The following is a 23,056-nucleotide window of genomic DNA, read 5'->3' on the forward strand; positions in this document are numbered from 1 at the left end:
TTGGCTCCTGCAACTTCCAAAAGAAGAAAAAACTAAAATTCCAATGTTGATTGTCAGGAAAGGTTATACTGCAATGGAGAAATGACTGTGGACTGTTACAGAAGGGTTAGAGGATGTTAGAAGATGTTTTTCACAGTTTGTTGACCAGGTATTCTTCAGAAGAAAAGAAAGATGCATAAAAGAATGATGGGAGATATACCTAATACACAAAACCAGAGAAAAAATAAGATGCAGAAGCTCTTGTCAGCTAAAGTTGTATGATCCATGCATCAGTGGAGTGTGTATTTTAAAATCAAATACAGACAGTACATAAAAAAAAAATATTTGTTAGGTTTGAACAGAACTGACACCCATTCTAAGCAGAAGGATCATCTTTCTCCTCTCCATTTGAATTCTGATTTTTCCTCGTAGAATATATGCAGAAATGTTTCAGGGTGTTAAGTGGATGTCTGGGTATAACAAGAATTGCAGAAAATAACAGCAAGTGGGCATTCAAGTAAAGGCTACAAATAAGATTTCAGAAACTAAGATTTAAGTTATGGGGATTCATCCTGAGTGCCAATTTTTGTTTCTGCTAGTAAGTAGTGTCCTTTAGAGTGCAAATTGTCTTAACTAACCTTTCATCAAAAGGTTAGGTGCTTTGGTTGTTCATGCGTTCTCTTTTACCTGGACAATGCAATACCACTTCTGTAGAAGGTTCAGGTATGAAGTAGATGATAATTTTATTTGGAAATAAAGTAGGTGTGTTTTCCTTATATAATAGGTCTTAGTTCTCACTTGAATAATGACTCTAATCATTGATGGTTAGCGGTAGTTGCAATCTTTTAAGTCTAATTCTACCTCCCAGAATGCTATTTCCCAGTGCTGCTCTCAGGTTAAAAAATATTAATTTGTATACCTAACCCAATGAAGTGTGTATGTGGAGAATATGGGAGATTTTTTTCACTACTTTTAGGAGCAGGGAATTCTGACCTGGTGTACTCATGCTTGCCTAGATCCAGGGTGGGACCTGAGAGCAGTGTCCAGCATAACCTTAGGGCAGAAAAGCCTGGCAGCCTTATTTCAGAGGCTGTGGGCCATGGGGCTTGTGGAAGACATCTTCTGCTCTGCCAACTCATCTGAGGCTGCAGAGCAGGTCTGGGGTCCTGGCAGAGGGAGAGCCGTGAGCCTGCCAGGCTGAGCCAAAACCCCCAGGACACCAGAGGGGCTGGGCACCCCTGCTGTGGACACAACTCACTGGCTGCAGGGTTGCTGCTTGCCCAGGGCTTGGATTTGGGGTGTTACAGACACGTATGCCCCGGGCTGTGCTGCCTGGCCCTCAGCACTGCTCATCCTTGTCCCCAGAGCCATCTTCCCCAGAGTGCCTGGTGCCCGTGGGAGCCAGCTGTGCAGTAGCAGCTGAGGACCAACTGTGTTGCTACACCTCATTATTGGGAGGGAGGTGTTGAAAGAAAGCTGTAATTACATTTAACTTAACCCCTGTGCTCTCAATCTACCAATGTAAGATGGCTATTGGCTCTTCACAACTTTATTTTTATTATTAGAAGACAGAGGCATATTAGTTAAAATGATGAATGACTTCTTTGCTTACTGTAGGTATTGATTGTTTTCACTTTGTGGCAGGTCTGAAATGCACATACTTGAGAAAACCCAAGTAGACTTTATGCACTTGACAGGCTTGACTGAGCTGCAAAGGTCTAAAAATTTGTTTAGGAAATTAGGTCAGCTTGACACACGTTGGAAAGAGCTGCTCTTTTCATTCATGTATACAGGGCAGGATTATTAACTGAAAAGCAATATCAACAACAAAAATGCAGGAGGGGATTTGTGTGAGATAGTCCTGTTTTCCTGCAAGATGTGGCAGAAGTGTGAATAAGCTATGTGGAAAGGCATGTTGAATGCAGTCTTGTAATCAGTTCTGTTGTATCTGACACTTATCTTGTGAGTAGGGCTGAAAGTCAAGTGCCTGCAATCAGCAGAAAAGTGTAGATGCATTGCCATTATAAATTAAGTAGTCTAATTGTGTTTGGTTGACTTTGTTGTGGTATTTGAAATTCATTAGGCCATTTCCTGGCAAGCAGAAAATATTATGTGATGTTTTTAGAAGTGGACGTATTTTTTAAGTTATGTGAGTGCAGGTGTGGCTCTGATAGGACCTGTTAGTCCAGGCAAACTCTGGTTAACCTCTTCAGCTTCTTAAGATTTTAATCATGTGTTAAAAAGCAGAAAAAAAAAAATTTGAGGAGGATGTGCCCACTGGGGCAATTCCAGTTGAGCTGTCTTAGTTGGTTTTTCCCTTTCTCATAAGTTTTCTATTGTTTCCTGTCCATATCACCCTCCTGGAAATTCTTCTAGCCACCTCTGCATTTGGTGTTGCTCTTGTGCCTTCTCGGTGCACATTGGAAGAGCTAATTCTAAACAGTGTTTGTAGACTGTAATGATGACGAGATTTAGCAATAACCAAATTCCTTAGAGGAAAGATTCTTAATCTGACCATAATATTATATTAGAGGTCAACTGACAGCCCCTGTTTACTTTTTTTGCTGTTGTTTTTTGTTTTGGCTATTTGTTTTAGTACAGGCCAAGATGCTCACTTGTTTCATAAGGAGTTGTAGTAATTTGCAAATCTTGTTATACTCTGTTGGAAAATTAATAATTTATTTTTGATTCCTGCATCTTTCCTTTTTTGTTGCAGCAGAAACGTTTTTAGAGATTAAAGTATAACTGAATCCATTAGACCAAATTTTGTGCATTTTCTCTTCCATTAAATTAGTCACATTAGGTGAAATGCAGTAGATACCTTTTAAGGGATCTGATACTATCTCCAGGTGAAGTTTACAGGTAATAAGAAATGCATGGAAGTATCTGACAGTGCCCTTAAAATTACTTTAATAAAGCCTATGACATCAATAAAATATTGAGAAGGACAGAAATATGCCAGGGAAATTGCCTAGCTTAAAATGTTCTAAAATACATAAATCCTCTATATATGAATGTGTGAATCTGACTACGAAGGATTTAAGAGTTAGAGCTTTAGATCATGCTGTTTTACACTTAGTATGCCATGTAGCATCATCCAGAGATGTTATAAATACAAAGGAATTTTTTTTTTTTTGGTCCAGGAGGGGAAAGAAGGATTGGCAGGGAAAGCAATGATTTCATTAGCAGTTTTACCAATCCCTGACAGGCATTCTACATCTACTTGTCATTCAAAGAAATCTCAAAGATGAATGGGTAATTCATTCATTAAATGGCACCAGGAGGGAGTCACCTTATTCAAATAATCTGACTAAAGTGTCAGTTTGACAAAAACTCCAGTTTTGAGTGGTGCTTGGATTGTTGTGTATGTGTTTGTTACTGCAGCATCGTTAACCCTTGGGGACAAGGGAAATACAAAGGAAATATTAACGTAAGGTACTGAAGCTTCCCAGGGTGCTGAGGGAATTTGGTGCTTTGTGGCAACACATCTGCTAGTTGTGTTACAGAAGAAAGATGGAATATGTGTTGGTGACTTGACACTAATGATTCCTGTAAATCCTGGCATCTCTTGGAAAATTCCCAAGGGATATACCAAGGCCAGATATCCTTGCGGTATATTAAGGTTATTGCATCTAGCCTTCTCATGGAAGAATGTGAAAACTGTAGGAAGGACTTCTCTGATTGTTGTGGGTATTGATTTTTCAATTAAGCATCCAGAAAGTTTTATTGCTCTGCTTTGGAAATCTGCATCTTACCTGTTGCTGCTGGCACTGTGTGGTACTTCAGTGTGTTTGGGACTAAAATTGCACATGCTCCTTTTTCAACTCTGAACTCATTATTGTGTTTTGGTGAATAACAGGTAGAACAAACAAAGTCTGCCTTCAAAGTGTTTTTGCTTGAGATTCTAAGTTGAGAAATGTACCCTTTTCTCTACCAGAGAAATGTACCCTATTCTCTACCAGAATGTGGTCAAGGTTGTGTCATTGCTCAACCTTGAAGATGAAGCAGCTCTCCCCAGCTGGCAAAATGAAGATTTCACACTTGTTTCTAGCTCTAAATCATCCTCAGGCATTGCACCTTAAAAATCAAAACCCTATTGTACATGTACAAGATTTTAGATTGTTTATAGAAATCCAACAGTTGCTAGTTTTTTCTGTCTCAAGGGCTGGCTTTTTAGGTAGGAAGGCAAAGAATGCTGTAGGAAAACATCTACTTAAATCTGAAATGTTTATAAATTACTTTTCTCCTGGTAGTTAGTATAAATGCCTACAAAATATTGCGTGACAAAAAAGGGATTTTTATGCAGTACAAATGAAAATATTTTTGCTTGATTTTAATGAACTGTTCATAATGGTCTTCTTAATCTTTGACTAATGCAGCTGTCTAAACTCCCCAAATGCTTATGAGAGTCCTAAGATAAAGCACCAGCTCTTACTTTTAGTAATTGAAACATAGGTGTTTTGCTGATATATCAAAGTTTTACTTTCTCACTTGTGGGACCTGAGGGAAAGGGGAGGTTGGGTTTTGCTAGAGGATGGATGCTCCATGATATTTGTGGTGTGCCCCTCCTCTTCAGTTTTGGCATCATAGCTGAAATAAGTGGGCTACATTGTTTATCCAGAAGTTCTAGATTGAAGTTTGTGGGCTTGTTGGTTCTGTCTGGTTTGCATGTGGCCTTTGGATAGATAGTGTTCTACCTTTTTGAAGTCACCCAGAGAAATTAAGATTTGGGAACAACTGAGCAGTGTAAGTAAAAAAAGGCCACGTTGTAAAGCAGTTGGTCTGGGAACCTGACTCTGTGGTATTCAGTCTCTAGATGGCTGATGACAGCAGAGGAGTTTGCCTTTGGTGACAGCAGAAACAGCAAATTACATCTTTTCATTGCATCAGATGGAAGTGCAAGTGAAAAGAGCACATCTGGTACTGATGTGCAGACACCAGGGACCTTGCAAAATGAAGTCCTTCATCTGACCACTTAAACTTACCCTTTCAGTTTGAAATGGGCTGTTATAGACAGATATTTCCCAATTAAATTGGAAAGCTGAATTAATCTATATAATAAAATTTGAGGCAGCTAAATGTAAAACTCTATAGCAACCTAAAGATACCATTACTGAAATTACCTTTAGAAGGGGACAGTGGCATGACTGAGACCTCTTTCCTTGCCTTGTAGAAGGATGGAGAAGGGGGTGCTGAGGAATCACTCCTGGGGATAGCTTGTTGGGTGTAAGGGAGCCATGTTCAGCCCTGTGCCGCTCACAAGGGATTAGTGGCAGTGAGTGAGGTACCTGTGCTTCTTCACTAAGATCAGAGGGGTGGCCAGGAGGAAGTCTCAGGGGAAGTAGTAAGGGTTGTGCTACCCACAGAGCCTAGATAATTGCTGTGTCTGTAATGTAAATTGCCCACCTTTGGTTTTAACAGCAACAAAAACCCACAGAGTTTCCCCAGCCTAGTTAATGACCATCACTCATGTAAGCAACCTTGCATGTTAAGAAATGAGAATGAACACTTTGCAATGTTACTAGAATAATCATGTTCAGTATCTTCTACAGGAAAATGAGAAAATGAAAGGGAAGGGAAGCCTCAAAATCTGTCTCATTTTCACTCCCTCAAAGTAAATATCTTATACATTTGAGGTACAAGATCTGCTCTGTGTGTGCTTTCACATTAAATGCTTACTTACAGTCTAAAAGTGTACAGAACTTCAGTAATGTTTTCTTAAGTCATATAGCTAAATTAAGACAGTATCAGAAAACAGTGCTACAAGTCAGGAGGTGCTTTTAACCTTTAGATTGTAATGTATAGGTCTGGTAGTTCTCCTTCCAGATTTCATTGGATTTTTATACTTCCCCCATGAATTTTTGTTTTGTTTTCATCGTCCACTGATCAGAAGTATTTTCTTAGAATAGAAATTTCTGCTGACATATCAACTTTGGACTGTGTTATAAAGATAAAATTGGGTGTCACAGCCGCAGGTTCACAGCAAGGTCTTGTTTAAGACAGATAGTGATGCTTGCTTAAGACAGGGCTCAGGTAGTAAATAGATTAGCTAGCTGTATTGCACAGCTCTAATTATGATGTTATCTACAAAATCAAGCTCCTCAGAGTTACAGCTACATGATAAAAAGCACATTTGATAATTTTCCTGTTGGTCCAAAATGGCCCCAGAGATGCTGACTGAAACAAGTAAAGGGTTGTGACTATAGCTTTGAACATAACTCTATACAATTTCTTCTTGCATAACAGTGCATTTTAGACTATTCTTGTTTTAAGGATTATTTTTGTGACTTGGAGTATTTGGAAATTGCTAGTTAGGTAAGAAGGATAAATACAAAACTTGATCTGTATTTATAACCCTTTTTCTTTCTTTTTTCTTTTCTATACAGGAATGAAAATCTGCACAGGTGCTCTCAGTGCAAGGTTGCTAAATACTGTGGTAGATCTTGTCAGGTAAGATAAAAATAACAGCTGTAAAGGGTTTAAGAAAATAGGCCTTTCAAAAATTTTTTTTTATAGAGTCTCCATATGTTTTCCATGTTGTCATACCTCTGCACTGTAATTTATTTGTAGATTTGGACAGGGTGGGTAAAAATGCTGGCTTGTTTTATTTGAGTATTTTTAAAATTAAAAATGTGATAAGTACAAAAGACAAAAATAAGTTGAAATGTGTAGTGTTTGACTGTACTTGGTGAGAGGGGGAAGAATAATTCTTAAGCTTGTCTGTAGACTGGAAGCTCTAAGTCAATTCTGCAGCAAAACAATTTGTATTTCAGGATTACTTTTTATAATGGTAAATTGTATATTCCAGTTTTTTAAGAGGAAATAAGGGTCAAGAATCTGTTGAGAAGAGAAGGCTTTAAGGAAAACTGCATCTCTGAGGAGTTTTTCAAGGAGAAAAGTGGTGCATGGCAGAAGGACAAGGGACAACAGGCTTAAGTTGAAAGACCACAGGTTTGCATGGGAAACAAGGAAACTCTTGACAGCCAAGAGGTGGGACAGGCTGGCCAGGGTGTCTGTGTGATCTCCGTGTTGGAGGGTTTGGAGAGCCTACTGGATAAAGCTCTGAGCTGGGTCTGGCCCCAGAGCTGACCCTGCTTTGCAACTAGAGCTCTCCATAGATCCATTCAGCCTGAGGTAACCTGTGATCCTATCCTATGAAATATTTCTCAAAGGTGAAAACTCAAAGGCCTAAAATCTCAACTTTTATATTTGACTTGATTTAGAGGATTGCTTTATAGAACACTTGAAGTTTTAAATAATGGTTCCTCATAGTTTTGCACTGTGGTTTTCTTTTTTCTTTTTTTTTTTTTTTTTTGGTGGGAGGGTGAGGTTGGTAGTGGTTGGGTTTTTTTGGTCTTTCTCCCCAAGTGTTTTATCTCAGGGCTGATCTTGTCATGTATCATGTGCTTCTATAAACAATTCTGCTTTAATATAATCTGTAGTGTTCTCAAGATCCCACAAATCCCTCCTTTTGGGGATTAAAACATATGGAGAGGGAAAAGAGGAAGATCTGTCATTTTGATTCATCATATGGCAAAGGTGTGCAACACACATTAGGTGCTTACTGTAGCATCAATAATGATGCCACAGGTAGATTTATTATGAGAGATCATAAGGAAAATATGGCAATTAAGGCTATCAAAGACTGAAGTATTTGCAAGGTAAGTTTGAAACATCTTCTAGGAGAGTCATTGGTAAAGCTTCTGCTGGCAGGTCTCTGATATGAAATGAGACTGCTGGCACTGACCTGCAAAAGCAAATCTGCAAGGTGTCATGCAATGACCTGCTCTACTTCAGTGTAGAGGCAATGGAGGTAGGAATTGGAGCTTCCTCTTTGAGAAGCACAGCTGTCTGAACATTCTTCAAGGATTCATAAGGGATAGCCTGAAGCCATCTTGAGTGTCTTTGCTTGGTGCTTCCACCTCTGGGGTTTGCATGCTTGGAGCCATCCATGGTTGGGGATAGGGATTTCATCCATAGTAGGTAGGGATTTCAGTGAGACAGGCTACTGCTGCTAAAAGTAGTCTGCACTTATCACACTGTGTATTGGCAGTTACATAATTTCTTGAACTGTTAATATAAATAAATTAATATTGAATTAATGTATGTAATATCCTGTGATATTAGGTAGCGATAGAGAATAACAGGAAAAAAGAAGTTATTTTGTAGTCAAAGCAGTGAATTTATTGGGATTGATGACTTGAAGCAGGTGATACAGATAAAACTGAGACCAGCCAGATCTCTTTGCTCTTGAGACCTGTCTTCTGATTCATATTTGTTCTAATAAGCCAGATTATTGTGCTGCTCTGCATTGTGCTGTTCTGTTTTATAGCAGCTGTTAGGAAAGCTAAACCAAATGCTTTGTGCCCTACTTCGCCTCTGTAGCTTAAGTGCAAATCATTAATATGTGCACTTCTAATTGAACTAATTGGTCAACAAATAAACAGCAGGGTATTGATGAAACTGCATTTTGCACATTTAAAAAAGTGAATATTGGCAAAACAGGACTATTTTAGTTTTATAAATACAGATAACTTTGAAGTGCAAATTATGCAGTTGAATTTGCAGTTCACACTTAGTTGCAGAATGATTTAATTATTTTTGAATGTGTGATTTTGCAACTCAAAACACTTAGGCTTGTCATTTTTCTGGAGTTTTGTGATTAATACATTTTATGAAAACAGAATTAATACAGAAAAACTGAATTTAACAAGTTTAATTCAATAGGTGTACTGGGTCTAGAATAATGGTGGAATTTGTGAAAGAAACTTCAATGTAAATACAACAGTGAATTTATATTTCAGAGTGTACCAAAAGGAGCAATTTTTTAAAGCTGCAAATGTCTTATAAAAATCTTCATTTGTTTTAAAATGTCAAGTGGTACAAAAAACTATCTATCTTCAGACTAACCTTAAGGAGAAGAAACAGTCTTTGGAAATGTCTCTCTTTTTGTAACTTGCAGTGAGAATAGTTATCTTTTAAGGGAATATGTATGCAGAGCCAGTAGTCCTGAAAAAATCTATGAACAAATCAGAACACCCATTTTTTTACAAGTTTCCATGATGTTTGTTTTAAAGATTGAGTGAGTTTTTCCAAATTAAAAAAAAAAAAAATCCCATTTTTTTTCAGGCCAGTTGAAGCAAGCTGTTTTAATTTAATTTAAAATATATTAGAAATGTGAAACTGGAACTTATCACAAGAGATCCTTTGGGCTGACCTTTTGCAACTGAATTCTGATTTCAGGATCAAGTACATATAGATTTTTTGCTTTTAATCTTTTTTTTTCACTCAGACCTAATTGGTTTTTGGCCCTATTTGACATTTCCCTGTTGTAGTCCCTTTTCCACTGGTTGATGCCTTATTTCATGGGCTTCCTTCCTTCAAGCAATGTTATGTTGGCTGGGTGTCTCACCAAAGGAAGGGTTAACACATCTGCCGCTCCTCCTAATCACTGTTGTGATCACCCCGGCAATGTTTGTTAATGTGGTATATCCCATGGATTGGGGACCACTGATATAAGTGATAATCCATGAAAAATGGAAGTGTCATTTCAGGCAGAATTCAGAATGTGATATTGTCAAATATTATTGAAACAATGTAATAAAATTAAAACATCATAATTTTAAAAAATACATTTTGTGACATTTTTGGAAATTACAGATTATTTGCTTTTAACAGATCAAAACCTTCCAATGGAAAAATATTTTTTTGTTTGGTGGTTTTTTTTTGTTTGTTTGTTTATCAGCCCTAGTCTTTAACTGCTTTTTATTAGCACATTAATCTGCAGGAAGTGTTAATTTTCTGTGACCTTGCATAGAAGACAAGGGAAACCTTTGTTTCATCAACATTGCTTTAGGATCTTCTGTAGATTCAGGCTCCAAAGGGACACAGCAATAGCATATGTCTGTGAAAGAATTGGCTGTGCCTTGGCAAAATTGCTCAGCTGAAAATATGCAAGACATTGCAGGCATTTGTGAGGGGTCTTGGCCAGCAGGAGGTGATCCTGGCTTGTGCAGGAGGTGTTGGAGTTGGTCTGGAGCTGGTTCAGCAGGCAAACTCTCAGTCTGGCACCGGTAAAGAGCTCTGTGCTGCGCTCTCTCTGTAGCCATGTGGGTGCTCAACATTTTTCTTGGGTGAAGCCTGTGGATTTGCACTTGGGATGCATTGAGATTGAGAGACAATGCTTTGGGAGGAGATAAACAGAAAGATATCCTTTCCAAGTTCCTAAGTGTAGTGAAACCTTGAGGAGGAGGGTTTGTATTGTCCTGTACTGTTCACTTGCCTTTCTTTGCCTCCTTCTGTTGGTGCTCATTTCTAACAGGGGAAAAAGGAATCTTTGCAAAATTGGAAGACCTTCTCTGGCATGGAGGAGAAGGGTCATACAAGGTGGCCATGGCTCTGCACTAGTGTTTATACTTATGCTGGATATAGGATATAAAAGCCTCGACTGAAGGCCAGGATACACAGAATTAAGAAAACCCTTCCATCAGGAAATGTGATACTGACATAAGTCCAACCAATCAGTATTGTTAGAAACTGACTATAAAAGTAGGTCTCTCCAGGGTCACAAATCTTTGTTTTCATATTGTCCTGCAATTTGTATCCATGTTGTATGGATAGCAAGAAGAAATATTGTTGAATTTCATTATATTTAATGCATTTGGAGCTTTCGTCTTTCTCCCTGACCATTTGGGAATAAGTGACTGGCAAGCCCCATTCTATTCTAGCTCCTTCTGCAGAGGAATCAGAGTGATTCCTTTTTAGCATCAGTTTTGGGCAAAGTGCTTTTTCACAAAAGACGTGTGTTTGAACTATTCTTACCACGTGGGAATGCTCTCAGACAAACATGGTGTGTGGCGCTATGTGGTCCAGAATATTTCATCTCATTAGAGCTATACTGGTTGGGTAGGTTATTAATCATTTTGATGTCACCTCTAGCATGTTTAAAATTCTGTGCAACATTTATGTAGAGGAAAAAATTTGACAGTAAAGGCTTACTCCTAGGGACATTTTTAGTGTAAGTTGGATAAAAATGCCAATATAATTATATGACACAGAACGATGTCTGGACATTTACAAGCATGACTTCGTTTTTTCTAGACAAGGATAATTCTATTCAGCACTAAATACTTTTATTTGCCAGACAGCATGTGACACTAACTATATTTGGATTAATGCCTTCTTGGTGTCATTTTTTCTCCTTGTAAGGTTATGGGTAAAAGAAATAAAATCACAAATCTCTCATGTATCTGAAAGAAATAAAAAGTTCCATTTATTTATTACATGTAAGCCACAGGGGAAAAAATCCTGAATTAAATATAACAAATACTACTTGTGCTGATGCCTAGTTACCTGAAACAATTCCCTCACTTAAATGCAGCTTAGGAAAAAATTGTGTGATTGCCTTTGGAATCTTTGTAACTCTCATGTCAGCACCTCCAGGTCTGATGTGCCCTTACACATAGTTCTGCCACTTAATCTTTTTTTTTAAATTGCTGAACATGTACTTAGCATTAGACAATCATTTTCTCTGTGGCACTCACCTAACAGAAACTGGTTTTCTGGGTTCATGTTTTTTTCCCTTACTGCATATTTGTGAGAAAATGTCACCTTCAGAAGCCCTTGGTTCTGAGTACTTGTCATTGTCAAATTTTTGTTGTGCCCTGTTCTTTTAATTTGCTACCTCTTGTTGCTGCTTCATGCCTCAACGAATGAGAATTAGTGCATATTGTTTTGAGCGTGTTTGTGTGCATATATAACTATAGATAACTATATATATATATAAAATGTGTGTATGTATAAAAAAAGTGGGATACAGGTTATGTAAAATAAAATGCACCTGATTTTCTTTTTTTTCCTTTTTAAAACATCCTGATAGAAAGAAGCTTGGCTGGACCACAAGCAGGAATGCAAGTGTCTTAAGAGCATCGAGCCAAATTTTCCTCCAGACTCTGTCAGACTTGCTGGAAGGATTGTTTTTAAACTAGTAAGTGATGCTCTTTTAGATTGATTCAGTGCAGCAAATTCTGGTAAATACTTTCTCACTCTACATTTTTAATGCAATTATGAACTACAAGGCTGAAGTGACTGGGAGTGCTGAAAAAAATTAGACTGCAAATTGCATTACAAGTTTACTGATTAATTTGCAGAAATGCTGAAGGGATTGAGAGATTCCAAAACAGACATAACTAAGCTCAAGAGACATGTTTATTGACTTTCTTTTCCCATGGCTATGTGGTAGCATTCTAAGCTTATTCCTGCCTGGAAGCAAAACATAGGGAGAGACTGTTTTTCCTTCAATAGTGCTGAAGTTATTGGTGCTTTTCTGTTAACCTAATGGAAGCCTCAGGGGGTGTTGTTTGTATGAGGGTAAGGGCAGAAGCACTGGTAGCTTTAGAGGGCATAATGCCATGCTTTCATGCTGGATCCTCTTAATCTCAATTACCTTTTTTAATGCTTTTCTAAACTCTCTTGGAAGTTGTGGGTGTTTGACATTCCCACAGTTTGATTACTTTATATGACTAAATTTTCTGATAGTTTAAGCAGCTTATAAACGTCTGGGATTGTAAATCAAAAGGGACTTGCTCATTTTTTTGCTGAACCTGCTACGATGCTGTGTTGGATAAAAGTGCAGGCCTTTGTTGTGGTCTGAGGTAATAAAATATGATTTCACCCTTATTTTATACATTGTTGCAAAGAGTTTGTGCATGATAGTTTTTAAAGGGCAAATATGTACCTAGCCATACTGTGCATTCATTAGTGTCACATGAACTCTGAAACTACAAACCTCATAATCTGATTTCAATTATGCTCCAAAGGGCTAAAGTAAGTCACTAAAGGTAAGCTGCCAAAGTGTTAAAAAAAATGAAAATGACTAGAAAGTCTTATAACACCAAAGAAATTTGTTTTTTAGGATAGTTTATACAAAGTCCTGGATTTATGTTGATGCTGTTGGCCTTACCTGATTATCTTACATGTTTATCACACAGAATAATCAGTCTTGTAGAGTGTTTCCAGGATGAAAACATGCCATGTGAGTGTTAATTATCTGTTTTTCCTCTACAGCTCAGACAATCAGTATGCCCTTCTGAGAGACTCTACACTTTTTCTGATCTTCAGTCCAGTAAGTAATTGCCAGCCAGATTTCAGGAAATGCTTCCCAGGTCTGCTTTACAAAAGGGCCATCTGATTTTCTTGCAGCTTGCCTTCTGAAGGTTTGCTCTGTGGAGTAACAGAATCAAAGACAAAAACCTCCCTGGGAAAGAGCAGTTATTTCAAAGATAAAAAAAGGAAAAACATGCCTGTTGTCTTGAAGCAAAACCTTCCTGATTTTTTTTTTCTTTAGTATTTTTATTTTCACATTTTACAATGAACATCTTGCCTTCTCATTTTCTAATTTACCCCATGTCTGCCTTACTACATACAGTGTCAACATGCCTACATACATACACAATAGTGCATATACTTTTACACTAAGGTTTTACTTTTTTAATACTTATCTGGTATTGCATAAAGCTTCAAAATGACCTCCAGGAATAGGAAAGAAAGTTAAATTTAAAAGGGATATGTGTGTGTGTTTCTTCTATGTGACCTTTCAGTAGAGAAAAAAGATGAAATGATGCAGTTATTACTTTTGTGGCTTCACAAGTTTCAACTGCTTGGGTAGAAAAAGATGCTCATTGCACTCTCTCAGCAGAGCAAATGTTGAAATAGGAAACATTTTTTTCATATTTTGCGGCATCTTAAAGACTTAGGAAGAAATACATCCTTGGTTCATTTTTGCATCTTGTTTAGAGGGATTTTCTGGAGAGTAATGTGAATATTTTGATTACCTCAATGTTTTTTAGTGTTATTCAGAGTTTTGGCTACAAATTAGCTTGAGCAATTGGTATAGTTAGAAATAAAACCTATATAAACATAAAAAAATGCAACACATAGTATTAATTTTACTCCTGAACACCCTGACATTCTGCTGCCTTGTCCCAAACTGCAAGGGCAAAAGACCTTAACAAGTCAGCAAATTAAAATGGATAGATTTCAGTTATTTAAAACAGTGATTTTCTCCAATGGATATTCTCAATTTGTGTAACAAAGGTTTATGGAAAACAGATGCTTCAAATTAAGTTAAAATTATGTAGACTATGGATTTTTATGCTTCATTACACTGCTGGAATCCAAGGAAAGAGTCTTTATTATACCAATGGCTGATTCCAGAGTGGTGCAGGAGGAACTGGACAGGAAGAGTCTCCCTTTAAAAATTAAATATTGATCACTTATTCAGCAGTTGTCTCTAGTGTGGGCAAAGATTGTTTTGTAACTGATTATTCCATACAAACTGGTTTCTCAGTACCCTTCAGGAGATGCTCTCAGCTCTCCTTGACTTCATTGGAGACAGGGGGAATAGTGTGATAAGTTGTCTGGGGAGAAGCTTGTTGCTGTACAGGCCTGAGCTGCAATGGATAAATGGTACAAAAGTCTGGAGTGGCCAGAAGCTTCTGCTAAAATTCTCATTCTGAAGGAAATGGTGATGTGGCCTGTGATACAGATGGGGTGACTGTTAGAGTGAATAGATGGTCTCTGTGGTTTTAGAGTTAAAATATTCCACAAGTGTTTTGGGTTGGTGTGAGAGCTCGTAGTAGCTGTGATGTTTTTTACTGCCTCTGTGTGTTCCAAAAGCTCCTGTTATTTCATAACAATTTCCTTGTTTGCTGCACAATTTATGAATGATGTTGTTAAAGCTTTTATTTCTTTGTGAACTTAGTGGGAGCTATAGGAAAATCAGAAATGCATTTGCATTAGAGGCCAAAGTATATAGGAGGAAAGATTTCTTTGAACAGAATCACATGAACTAGGAACACAGGCTAAACAAAACAAAAACATTTTCAGGAAGCATCTTTGTACTAGAAGATAATGTTTCAATGCTAATCAGAAATGTGACAGAATTCTCATTGATATTCTTTCAATCTTTTTGGGGGGGTTTTACCCCCAGCTTGTTATTCCAAAATATTTTATTTTTGAAAATTGTTATTGACATTATGCTGTCTCATTTTGCTTTACATTACTTTTCAACATTACTTTATACTGTTGGTTGGTTTTTAGTGTGGTAGGCATATGAACTGAATAGAAGCGTATGAAGTTTTATACACTTTTTGAGTAATTATCTGCTAAAACATATAATACATGAAAAATCACAAAACATGTGGAGGCATCCAGCCCTTTATGAAGTTCTTTTCCAATCTCCGTAGTTCCTTGAAATTCCTTTATATGTCCTGAAACTCAGATTAAGTAGGAGGGGTCTCTCTGAGTGTTGTTACTTTTGCTAGTTCTCATTTATCTTAAGACAATTCCTTCCTTCCTTAGTTCTCTGGGCTTTCTGTATGTTACAGCAATTCAGAAATAATCTTTGTTTTTACTTACTAAGACTGAGTATTAAGAAGATAGTTTGTGTGCTGTATTATGGGGCAGATATTTTGCTACTTTACTTGTGTGAGAATCAGAGTTACATAACTAAATCCCCATGCCTTATTTAGAATTTTTTCATAGGCCTTTTGTTGCATTTTGTCTCCCACACCAGGTTTTTTAAGCAATTGAAAAAAGTTCCTTAAAAACAAAAATTGCAAACATACACAAATTTAATTTCATTTTGCTTTTGGCCTTTTTTAAAATGTGCTTGGAAAACCAGGTCTTGATCATTTTCCATTAAGGTTCCCATGGGATTTTTTTTCTGGATCATTAGCTCTGATGTCCTGGACAGATTCCAGTGTGGATAATTGCATTCTGCTTCCATCTCTATCAGTTCTCCCTGAAGTTCCAGTTGGTTTTGGTATTCATGTTCACATCTGTCCTAAGCTACAGCGTCCATTTGTAACATGCTTCTTATATGATTTCTCCTCTTTAGTCTGGGGTTGTTATATTTGCCAATAGTGAAACAAAGCATGCCTTCCTCTCTTTGTTATAATGCATTTTGTAATGTAGTATAGATAGTTTAAGGTAAATCACATGTTGTGTTGAAGAATTACATTTGAAGGAAAAAAACATTTTTGTTTCCAAAGGGATATTATATAAGAAATGCAAGTGTGTGTTGATATTTTTCTTTTCTATTTTTTAAACTTGGCTGTTTCAGTCATCTAAAAGTTTGCAGCTTCTCTTGAAGACACAGTCCTCATGGATACCATATTTTTCTATACCAGAGATTTTCTGTACATTATGAAATACATACATATCTGAATTTCTAACATTTACATTCGTTCATGCTTACAAAATCACCTGCAAACATCTACACTGTTCATTGCATTTGGGTAGTGCTGTGAACATCTATAGATGTGGATAATAAAATAACAATTCACCATTATGCAGAGATAGAATTGATTCATAGTGCATCATAAATCTCTGCCTTTTGTTATAGGCAGAGATGTTCTGCTTCACATTCTCCATTTTGTACTAACTGGTAGGAAGAAGTGTGAAGCAGGTAGGCAGTGAACTTGCTAGGACAGCAGCAGTTTTGCTTTCCCTGTTGAGACCTGATGCATGCATAATCACTTAATTAGAAAATGAGGCACTGGGATTCTTTCTGCTTCAGGATTTCTATCTGAAAAACATGAATAGTGGTGCTTTATAATTAAGTGATATTTACCTATTATTCTTTCATATTCATTGTTAACCATTGTTGCTCTGTATGAAACCCCTTTTGTTCATAAATACTTTTCTGTTTCATCTGCTAGCATAAGGTGTTTCTGACACATCTGTGGAGAATGCAGTATAAAAGTATGTACTGCTGCATAAAGTTCCAAGCATATTTCTAATGTGGTTAATGTTACAAACCCAGATGCCTAATTTTTGTATGTAATGTCTTACATCTGCTTACACATCTGCTTTATCTTTTGGCTTTTGATCTTTAACTTGCTGTCTCATTCATATGATTTGGCAGTAACAACCTGATAAACCCTACTGTGTGTTGGTAGGTAACTGTCACAAAAAATGAAAAATGTCTGCCCTCTGTCAAGATTGCCCTCTGTCAGGATTAACTCCTGGACTGGAAATGTCTGGACTGTAAGGCTGCCATGGGATATTTTCAAAATGTTGGTGAAATGTTCTGTTTATGACATGGTCTACTTTTTTTTCCCTTTCCCAATAAGACACTGAACGGTTAAGTGAAGAAATGAAAGACGGCCTCAGGCACCTTGCGCAGACTTTGCAACGGTATTTGAAAACTGAGATACAGGATGAGTCTCAATTGCCACCTGCAATTGACTTTTTTCAGATCTTCACAAAAGTAAGTGTTAAAATCTGGTTGCTTGACAACTCATAAATTATCTTTTCCTCGTGTTCACGATTTATTTCTGAGTGGGAGTTCAGTAGATACATTCACAGTGTGATATATGACAAAGTGAATTCAAACTATTTTTTAAATTCACTCAGTATTTAAGCAGAAGTATAACTTTAATATAATTGCAGCACTGCAAAATTAAATCAGTAGCCAGAGGATATTTTTTTCCTTTCCTTTTTAAAAATGATCATGTTAAAGTTATTGGTTGAGATAAAAACTAAGAAAGTTCAAATATAATTCAGTCAATCAACCTGAGTAATTTTTTCACAATAATGAAGAACATATAACATCACTCTTCAGCCTAAATTTTTTCTGAAATATGTTTGCAGATATCCTCCCATCCCACTTTGTCATTTAGAGGTATATGCTAGTGTTTGTGATAGTATTGTATCCTACAACCTGCTTTTTCTAGAGGCCTTGTGGATTATTTATTCTGAAAGGTGACATATAAAGTATTTAAAATGAGATTCCACAGTATGTAAAATGGTAATTGTGCTACTAACTAAATATTGTTGGCTTTTGGTGTAGATATTTTATTATTTTGAATTCAAGAAGCTAAATTCAAACAATGCTAGCAGAAACATGTTATATGAAGAGTACTCAGTTTTTTAAAAGAAGTCTGTTTGCAGAGTTAAAAAACCTTTTTTTTTTTTTTTTTTTTCCTGTGGACAGGAGTAGGAGCAATTTAATCAACTGTGTTGTTTTTCTGGATTTTTTTAATTGGTGATGAGACTGCTGTGATGCAAAGTTGCAATTTTACCTGAAAAATCACAGAGTCTGAAATAGACCCAGTCAAAAGGGTGCATAGATAAAACCCTTTAAGTACTACCTCATCTCCACTCAAGCTGTCTTGTGTTGGCATGCTGATTTGGCCTGAGCTATGTCAGATGTATTTCACATGAAACATGCACATTGTGTTATCTGGTGTAGAGAATTTGTGCAGCTGGAGATAAAACTGGTTATCAGAAGATGATCACTGCCTACTAAGTTTGAACTGAGCTGCAGCTTGTAAGAAGTGATTTCCAAATGTTTTTGCCTTCTACATAATAATAAGCTTAAGATGGGGAATGGCCACGTGGCATTACAGAAACAGTGTGATGACTACTAAACACATTGGAACAGTGGTGAAGAAAGTGCAGAAGGTTTTTAATTTTTTTATGTACACATATGCACAAGAATGTGCACATATGTGCACCTCCTCTCCCCTTCCATGTATTTTACAGAGGTGGTGTTAGTGGCCACCAAGGGCAGAGTGAAAACCAAGACTTCCCAGCTCCATATTTTGTTAACTGGAGAACTGGGAATGCTCCTGTTAATGACAACATTTGCTCTACTGTAGCATTGGTGTCACAAAGATATTTTTTATATATTGACTGTGAATTTTTCCCCACCATATTGCATGTAGTGCAAAGTGCTGAGTTTTTAAGGGTTTTTTTTTTTTGTTTGGTTGGTTGGTTGGTTTTTTGTTTTTGTTTTTTTTTTTTTTTTTTGTCCATTAAACTAGGGCTCATTTCCTTCTTTTGCTGGTTTTGCTTAGTCTGTGTGATAGTCTGCTCTGGGAAAATGGAGAGCAAATTACATGGAGCTGTCACGTGTACACATATTTGATATCATTAATACTAAAAAGAACTGGCAGAAGGGATAGGAGAATCTGGCTGGACAGGTGAGTGGTTGGGAGAAAAGAACAGTCAACAGCCACATACTTTGCATGAGTAAAATTAGTATCTTGTTCAGAGTTCAGTCAAGCACAGCTGTCAAGCTTTTTGTAAGACCTTGTTGTCACTCTCTAATTCTCCATGTGGCATTTTACAGCTTTCCTAATTTGGTTGTCAAACGAGTTTGTTATGAGTGTGATAGCGTATTAAAATATTAATTTGGTATTTCCCCATCCCTAGGGAGGTAGCAGCAGATGTTTTCTGCCATTCCCATGGAATGTTCTTTGGAAGATAAGCTGGATGTCCATGCAATTTTTTTTGTTTTTAAAGCTGAGTAGGGATGCTTATTCTCAGCAGGTAAAATTTAGGACTTGGGAACTGTAAAGTCTCTGATAAGACTTTTGCAGTCTCTTCTCTGTAGTATACCTTTAAAGAAGACCAGCTGTGATGACTTCCCTCTGTGGTCAATAGAATAAAGAAATACTACAGATACATAACTTCAAGATGTAATCTTGTTTTCCCTATCACTCCCAACATTCCTTTCAAGTTCAGTAGGTGCTTATTCGAACATTGAACTTTTTTGGATCAGTTCTTTCATTGCATGCCACAAAAAGATCCAGTCAAAGGTCATTTTTTATTCTGTTTGATGCTGGATTCTCAAGAAGGAAAATAAACAGACTGCCAGAAAAAAGAGAAAAATTATCCTGTGGTGAGGTGACTATATTCCAGATGGTTCTTGGAAAATCTCCAACCTGATTTAGGTCAAAAGAGCTTCTCGGAAGCTCTTTTAAGCAGTCCTGCTTCTCTGCTGTCCACTGCTCTTGTCCTTGTGAAAAGTAATTATAGTTTTATTCACTTGCCTGTGATGCTTAATAGGCAGAGAATCCCTCTGAGTGTGCAATTGTAGAAACTTCCCACTGAAAATCAAAGAAAATTTTGCCATTTCTTTTCATGGGGGCAGAATTTCACCCCAATGTGTTTTTAGTTTGTGTGAGATCTGTGGAAAATACCAGCTGTAGTGGATGGGGCGGTGTTTCAGAAGGGTTATGCACCTATCTTTCTGACAGTTGCCCTGTCCTTACTAGACAATTCGCTTTTGTACCAACTGTCCTTTGAGCTGGGGTTGAATTTTCTCATTTTTGTTATCTGATCACTTTTTGCAAGCTTCAGTTTATTTAACGTGCCATTTATCAAGGTTGTGACTGTTTAAAAATTCTGATCCTCAGTATTAAACAGAATTATCTGCAGCTAATTACGTGGTAAGGCTTTAACTCCACTGAGACATTTTCTAATGTCGAGATAAATTTTTGACAGCGTGGTTTTATGGTTTAATGATGTTTCCATAACCTTGAGATAAAATCAGTCCTTGCTTTTTATTTTTCAGCTTTTACTTACATGTGTGAGGAGGTGGCCTGGAGTCCTTTGAGACATTTAATGGATGCAGGATAAAAAATTAAATTTTTGTGTACATTTATGGTTCTTTTAATACTAGCAGACAGAACAATGTGAACCTCTTAAAGACACTGAATAAACTCTGTACCTATCATAAACCTGTGAATGACTCTACTGACAGGAATCAGGCCTAAGATGACTTCTTTTAGACCAAATATAGGCTTGGTGTTTTATATAGAAGTGCAACTACTCCAACTGTGTCATAATTCACTTTTTGTGCATTTTGAAACAGTTTGAAGACTTATTTTCCAATGATGAGAAATAAGAGATTCTGATATGTGCTAGTATGATAGCTGTTTTATAGATCTCCTAAATTCAGGTCCTCACATTTATAAGAATTATTAAGTATAGGCCATCTCTGCCCTAACTAGCAGTAAAATAAAATCCAATGAAAGTTAATGAACTACTACAAGCAGACTTATAGGGCAGTTTAGTAAATTTAAAACAGAATTTTATTGGAAAGAAGTTTTCTTTTGATTAAGCTGTACATAAACTTTTTGGGAAAGAATGCTGGATTGAATATTTTAGGGAACCCCATAGGATGCCATTTTGGGTTTTGCCTTTTTTTACCTTTTATATGTTCTCTGTGTTTTTCACTCATGTTTTTTGTAGCTCTGTAGCCTATTGTATTGGTGGCTAGTTTTCCCTGTAATTTTCCATGGCCTTTCCCTAAGCAGAAGGACAAATTCCAGAGCTCCAAGCCCTGGGAGGTACAAGGCCCCAGTGCTATCTTGGCTCTTCCTGGGAACCAAAGCCAAGAACAGCTCTATGAGATACATTTCATGGACAAAGCACACCTAGTGATGAAGGGGGGGCTCCAGAGGAGGGGCTTGACCTGGAGGAGAAATTGAATCATCACTTGTCCTCCTAATTGGTGCTTTTTATCAATTATGCTTCTTTCCTAAAACCTATAAATACATACTCATCCCTGTGGAGGTGGGCTTTTGTGGACATCTTTCCATGAGTGCCCCTGGATGCCTCCATTAAAGATCCTCTTTTATACTGCCTTCTTGCTAAAATTCTCTCTAGTTTCATTTCCAAGTTGGGAAAAAGGCACCACATAGGGCAGAGATGGTACCCTGAAACAGCAGTCTCCCTAACTCTTCTGTTGTGCAAAATTTCATTTCTGGACAATATTTTAACCACATGTGGGATGATAGGAACTAGACAAAGAATTTTTAGCTTTCTGAAGTTTTCAATCTTACCTGCATTCCAATCTTGACACCTTTTTGTTATGAACAGATTCTACCTTGAAAGTAGGTGTGCTGCGTTCTTTTAGCTCACTGGAGAGGCCACACACCTGTATATGTGGGAGGTGAGTACTCCTCTTAATGCAGGTGGTGGATGTGCTGCTCGCCACTATCTTCTCAGGTGCTGTTCTACTCTTTCCTTTTGAGGTCAGTTTAGAATTGATACAGATCAAAGAGTAAAACCAGGTCTGAATGACTGTAGAGCTGTAAGTCTAGGATAGGGCAAAAAGAAGTGTCTGTATGTATTAGAAATATGTCTGCAATTTTTATATGTCAGATTAATTTATTTTCGTCTCACTTGTTTGAGGTTTGTGAAATTGACATAAGAGTAAAGAAGAGATGCAAGTTTGATGCTGTAGGCCAATCTCTGTGCCCACAAAAAGTTTTAACTAGAAGGCCAATTCTTTGCTTAGGCTGTTGATGTAGTTGATTTTGTTTTAAACTTAAGTAGTAAGGAGGCTCTATAAAGTGCAGAGGTACATCCCTCAAGAGGCCAAGTGTCCTAGTCTCTTTAAAATCCTTTGTTTATTTATCCTATCAAAATTTAAATATTTTCACTTGTTCTTCTAACTTTTCTGTACTTACTTTTTATTCCACTCAATGCTTTGAAAGAATTTCTTTGCAACATAAGAGGTATTACTACCAATTAAAAAGAAATCTCACTGTTAAAAAGGTTTTGGAATGGATCATCATAGGCAGAAGAGAACTAGGAGTTGAGCAGTGTCCTTTGGCCTTTGTAAAGCCTGAATACTAAACTATGATAATTTATTTGTGTGTTGTTTTATGGGCAAGTTGAAGGAGATATTTAATGATGTGACTGGTAAAGTATGTTTCATCTTCACACTGCTCCTTCAGATCTTATAGGCTCAGTGTTGTCTGGGAAGACCTTGGAATACATAATACATCTGCCTGGTCAAGATATTCTTAAGTAATGCTTTCAGTAGGTTACTCTTATTTAGGATTCACTGGTTAACTTAATTCCTGGAATCAGGGAAATTAAAATCCATTTGTTTTAAGAAAGTCAAAAGAAATATTAGGATAAAGTTATGAGCAGGTTAAGAGTTGTTGAAGACATACAGGTGAAGGTTGCCTTCTGATGCTAGACTTACTAATCTAATTAACTCTGGATGCAGTTGTTCAGTTTCCCTGTGATTGGGAGGCTGTGACGTTTTTTTCCTGGAGGCAGGAAAAAAGCAAGTGCATGTTTAATTCCACCGTTGTTCTTTGTGTAAATCAAAGTTAATGTACATTGCTTCCCTGTCTCATGGTAAATTGAAGACCAGTACTGATTAATTTATTTTAGTCATGGCCTTGGAAACTATTTTGCAAAAACCTTTTAATTTTGATAGTTCTTTTTATTGTAAATGCCAGAGTCTTATGATTTACAGGAATAC

At 37.0% G+C, this 23,056-nt stretch overlaps 1 protein-coding gene across 1 annotated transcript in view; it reads left to right on the forward strand.

Moving 5' to 3' along the window:
* The window catches only part of SMYD3 (SET and MYND domain containing 3), a gene marked incomplete at its 5' end in the record, with an annotated part of 379,357 nt that overhangs the window by 37,378 nt on the left and 318,923 nt on the right, over positions 1-23,056 (forward strand). Inside the window, 4 exons of the mRNA XM_084203616.1 lie at positions 6,366-6,429; positions 11,858-11,965; positions 13,045-13,102; positions 17,115-17,251. Coding sequence (XP_084059742.1) covers positions 6,366-6,429; positions 11,858-11,965; positions 13,045-13,102; positions 17,115-17,251 — 367 coding nt within the window. The remainder of the gene's footprint in view (positions 1-6,365; positions 6,430-11,857; positions 11,966-13,044; positions 13,103-17,114; positions 17,252-23,056) is intronic.

The sequence above is a fragment of the Fringilla coelebs genome, assembly GCF_963513975.1.
Source record: "Fringilla coelebs genome assembly, chromosome: 3".
Classification (NCBI taxonomy): domain Eukaryota; kingdom Metazoa; phylum Chordata; class Aves; order Passeriformes; family Fringillidae; genus Fringilla; species Fringilla coelebs.